Consider the following 4,653-nt stretch of genomic DNA (forward strand, 5'->3'; position numbering starts at 1 on the left):
CGGGACGGCGGCGTCGTCGAGGGGAGGCGGGGGGCCGGCCGGATTGGCGGCGGGCGACGGCCGGCGGCGCGGGAGGCCGGGAAACTTCCCTCCCGCGTGACGGGGGAAGGGAGTGCGGGCTGGGGTCGGGCGCCCCCCTCCAACCCTCACTTCTACGGTTCGAAATTAGATTTGAGGGTTGGACCCTTACTTTTTTGAGGGTTTGAGGGTTTAGGGGTTCTAGTCTTTGCGTTTTTTTTGTTGCAACCCGCAAAAAAGCGGTTATTTATGAGGATTTGAGGGTTTAGGGGTACTACTAGTAATGCTCTTGGAGCATCCATAGCCTGAGACCTTAAACCGTTCTCGTATGTTTGGGTGGACAATCCGAACATGGAAGAGAAGAAAAAAAATGCCATCCAACTAGTATCTTTATCTCGTTCTTATATGTTTGAGCTATCCACAAACCCCTAAACTCCCATAAGTGGGGAGGAGATGAGAGTGTTAGGGTAGTCCGTCACATCGGATTTGGCCCACCTCTAACCATCTTTTCTCTTTTTTTATTCTTTCTTTTCTCTTTCTCTCTTCATCCCTACTAATCACATATATGTGTCCAGACAATTTGGAGGACATGGTTGTATGCAGTGCACAGATAAATAATGGCTCAAAACGGACACGCTCGAATGCCACGGACATATAGGACACCAAATTAATCCAACGTGGTTGCAGATGCTCATTAGTTATTACTTCCTCCGTTCCTAAGGCTCTGTTTGGTTTCAGTAAATCACCTGACTTATAAGTTAGGTGACTTAAAACCAGTGACTTATAAGTCACGTCTGTTTGGTTGTCATCTGACTTATAAGTCACCTGATCACACCTTTCCACCTTGTTTTTTTATGTAAAGGTGGTGAGACCCACGTAAAAGGGGGTGACTTATAAGTTTTAAGTTGGGGTGGAGCAACTTATGACTTATAAGTTGGGGTGACTTATAAGTCGGGTCTGTTTGGCAAAATAAGTCACTTTTTTTACCTTTTGACTTATAAGTTGGTGACTTATTTGAAACCAAACATGCCCTAAATGTAAGGCCTTCTTTGGTTTATAGGGTAGGAAAATTATGGGAATAGAAAAGTCATAGAAAATGAGATGGCATGTATCTCAAATCTTATGAGTAGGAATGGGAAAGGAGATGTCATTTGATTCATATCATAGGATTTTTTTCCATTAAGTCTAGGTTAATGTTTATTTTCCTACGAAATGTGAATGATAGGAAGAATTCCTCCATGGCAATAAGATTCCATTCCTACAAAGTAAAAAGTTCTAAAGGAAATTTTTTCTATAGAAATCATATCCTATGAAATTCCTACAAAATTCCTTCAAACCAAAACCAAAGGAGGCCTAAGTCTTTTTAGAGATTCTAATATGGGCTAGATACAGAGCAAAATGAGTGAATCTATCCTGTAAAATGTGTCTATATTTATCCATATGTAGTCCATATTCAAATCTCTAAAAGGACTTATATTTAGGAACGGAGGGAGTATAATACTAGTGGCAAAAACAGAAGTTTATTAGCATTCTGCGTTCGACTGAACTGACAACAGCAGCCTATGAATCAGCCTTTTTCTGTTCAAAAACAACACCAACAGTCCAATCCAAGTAAGAGATGTACACCACAATCACACAAATTAATCACCAGGTACAACAACAACACAATGACACCAACCAATCTCAATGTGCCCCGGCCTCCTCTGCTTCACGACCCCGCGCTAGCTCAGCTAGACTTTTCAGTTTTCACTACACCTAGCCTGTAAAAAGTACAGTGGCGCGAGCGCTGCTCTGGGCTACGGATCTGCAGTGCAGCAGGCCACGAAATCAATCAATCAGCTGTCCATGGTCACAGCACATACACACAACAGTTACAACATATGCGTCGAGATGAAATGGATCACGCGTTGCCGTTGCGCTTGGCCTTCCTGTACTCCCACGGCTCCTGCGGCTTGGACGCCGCCCACAGGCCCTTGCGCGCGGCCTGCGCCTGGCTCTGCCACTGCAGGTGGGTCAAAGAGGGGATTAGTTTCTGTCAGCAACTTCATGGTTTGATTCCATATCACTTCAGAATATCTCCATGGTTCTTTTTACTGTCAGGTGATCAGTGGGTAATGCGTGTATCTGTATGTGGACTGGTGATGATTTTACCTTGGCAAGCTCCGGGCGTTTGTCGTAGGCGGTGTAGTGCCACGCGAAGCCTTTCTTCAGCATTTGCTCCTGCGGACAAAGCAAGAGGGGATTTGTTATCTTCTGAAGTTCTTGGAGAGCGGTTGACTTTCAGAAAAGGCAGCTGTTTCTGAACGCGTTCCTTGCGGAATGCAGAAGCAACAGTTTGTTCAACTTCGCTTCTACCATGCGTAACACTGCTGTTTTCAACTGCAAGAATGCAAGCTGACATGCCGTAGATGGCAAGAAATTGATGCTGCAGTTCTTATTCTCAAGTTGTTTCCAACAGGCGAACTGCTCTGAAGGTATGGGTTCTCACCTGCACGAAGACCCCGCCGACGTGGAGATCCCCGACGGACCGGCCGTAGCGGTCGGTGTTGTAGACGTGCACCGTCAGGCACTTGCCCTCCACCAGCTTCAGCAGCGCCTCCGTGGCCTCCTTCCCGTACGGCATCGCGCTCTCCGGCGCGTCGATCCCACTGCATCACATCCCATTTCATCTCATTTCATAACTTGTTCACACAAGCTAGCCGATCTTGATCACTGAATCAATTATAGTACTGTACAAGTGTACATAGTTGTTACCTTAGCCTGATCCTGTACTTCTTGGCGAGCACCTCAACGCCCTTGGCGTTGGGAACCATTCTGTATCCCGCGGCGGCGATGGTCTTCTGGAGCGCGTCGGCCGTGGGGTAGTTCCTGGCGGCGCGCGCCTTGGTGCGCTCCGCCGCGGCCTTCTTGATCTCGCTGGGGGCGTCATTCGTGTCCACGTACACCGTCACCGTGTCGCCGTCCGCCACCGCCTTGGCGTCCACCGGGAGCGTGTGCAGCTCGAACTTGACGCCCTGCGGCTTGTGCGCGGGGGCGCTGTGCTGGGCCGGAGGGGCGTGGTGACCGGCGGCGGGCGGCGGCGCCGATCCCGCCTCGTTCGGGTGCGGGAGGCCGTAGAAGGCGAGCAGGCCGTCGACGTCCGCCTTCTGGTGGTTCTTCAGCGTCAGCACCACGAGGCGGCCGGCCTCCTCCGGCGTGGTCGGGGCTGGCCTCGCCTTCTTCCATGCCACTTGCAGCTTCTTGTACCTTCACATCAGCGGTTTCAACTTTGTAAGAAATGATCATCGTGGCAGCATTTTTTTACACTGATACTATGAACAAGCTTCTTCTACGAATGTTCACAATCAATTCCAGGAAACATCTCAGTAGCTCCTGCTGCAAGCCTTAGCAATTGCTAGGAAACATCTCAGTAATAGCACCGAGTTCTTAATTGTATGGTTTACCAGTGAGTATGGTAGTTAATTAGTTATCTCGTTCCCTTTACCGGTTTATACCCGTAAAAAGAAAGTAAAACAAAAATGAAAATCCTTAACAAAATTCTAGTTTCTTTTGTCCTTTTAACAAGTGCTACCTAATTTCTTTTACTCAATTTCTCTTCCAGATCAGGTCGCTTTCGGAATTGGACACCTCGCTCGAAGCTAGCCTTCGCATCCACGCTCGACAGTGAGCTAGCCAGGCCGTCGTCTCTGAATCGGTCTTTGACAGGCTCGTCGTCAGCTCCGAGTTAAACTACTGGTACTCCGAGCACGAATTTGCCGGAGGGAGCTCGGCAAGGAATCGAACACGAAATCAATCAAAGGGGAAGCGGAATTATAGTACGTACCAGTTGGCCTGCGCGGCGGCGGAGGAGACGACGTGGCGGCTGAGGCCCTCGGGGACCTGCTTGGTGCGCTGGAACTCGAGGATGTCGCGGCCGAGCGCGGCGACGGAGGCGTCCCCGCCGTGCGGCTGGAAGGCGGCGTCGGAGAGGTCCGAGCAGACCCCGCACAGGAACTTGTATATGCTGTTCCCCATGGCCCCTAGGACGACGACGAGGAGCAGGAGCAGGATCACGCGGCGGCTTGTGGGCGGTGGGTTCCCGTGCGAAATCCGCTCCGGGATCTCTAAAGAATGGAGTTGGTTCTGCGTGGATCTGCGGGATGAATGACAGTGTGCGCGTCGCCTCAGAGCCGTTTCGGCCCGCCTCACGAGGAAGGGAAGGCAGGAGCGAGGAGGGGGAAAGCTGTTGAGCTCTGCCAAGTGGAGGTGGGGCGCGGGATTGGCTGCGGCGGAGCTGCGCATAGGATTTGCTCCTGCGCAGGGGGTTTATACTAAAATTGGAGAAGGTGGTTACGTCGTCGCGACTTTATCCATGTCGGCACGGCGGGTCGCTGTTGCCGACTGATTTTGCTTTCGGTGATTGAGATTAGTTTTGCCATTTGCAGATAATGGCAGCGTATCCGCCGCTACGTGGCATGCGCAGGTGGAGGCCTGATGTTGGCGATACCAATTCGGGTGGGTGCCCTTGCGCCACCTCACCTCATCTGGCTGCACCGGATGGATGGAGAGAACGATCGAATTATTGGGGATGATTTTCAACACTTGCTGCGCGCATACGTTCTTTTCTTTTGTTTATTAAACGTAGGAGTAGTTGAT

General features: G+C 50.3%; 1 protein-coding gene across 1 annotated transcript; it reads right to left on the reverse strand.

Moving 5' to 3' along the window:
• Positions 1-1,639: 1,639 nt before the first annotated feature.
• On the reverse strand, positions 1,640-4,307 carry LOC123060308 (probable staphylococcal-like nuclease CAN1). Its single transcript, XM_044482966.1, has 5 exons — positions 3,842-4,307; positions 2,773-3,264; positions 2,507-2,666; positions 2,170-2,238; positions 1,640-2,020 (listed from the first exon to the last, which is right to left on the reverse strand). Exons 1-5 carry the CDS (start codon positions 4,297-4,299, stop codon positions 1,919-1,921), a joined length of 1,281 nt encoding a protein of 426 aa, XP_044338901.1. The 5' UTR covers positions 4,300-4,307; the 3' UTR covers positions 1,640-1,918.
• Positions 4,308-4,653: the final 346 nt, after the last annotated feature.

Source organism: Triticum aestivum, chromosome 3A (assembly GCF_018294505.1).
Source record: "Triticum aestivum cultivar Chinese Spring chromosome 3A, IWGSC CS RefSeq v2.1, whole genome shotgun sequence".
NCBI classification, from domain to species: Eukaryota; Viridiplantae; Streptophyta; class Magnoliopsida; order Poales; family Poaceae; genus Triticum; species Triticum aestivum.

Bases quoted from the DNA above. Each gene is read 5' to 3' on its own strand.
- LOC123060308 (XM_044482966.1), bottom strand. From the start codon at position 4,299: ATGCGCAGCTCCGCCGCAGCCAATCCCGCGCCCCACCTCCACTTGGCA. The intron at 3,265-3,841 runs GTACGTACTATA...GCTGATGTGAAG, and splicing joins GCCGCCGCGCAGGCCAACTG to GTACAAGAAGCTGCAAGTGG. The intron at 2,239-2,506 runs GTGAGAACCCAT...CTTTGTCCGCAG, and splicing joins TCGGCGGGGTCTTCGTGCAG to GAGCAAATGCTGAAGAAAGG.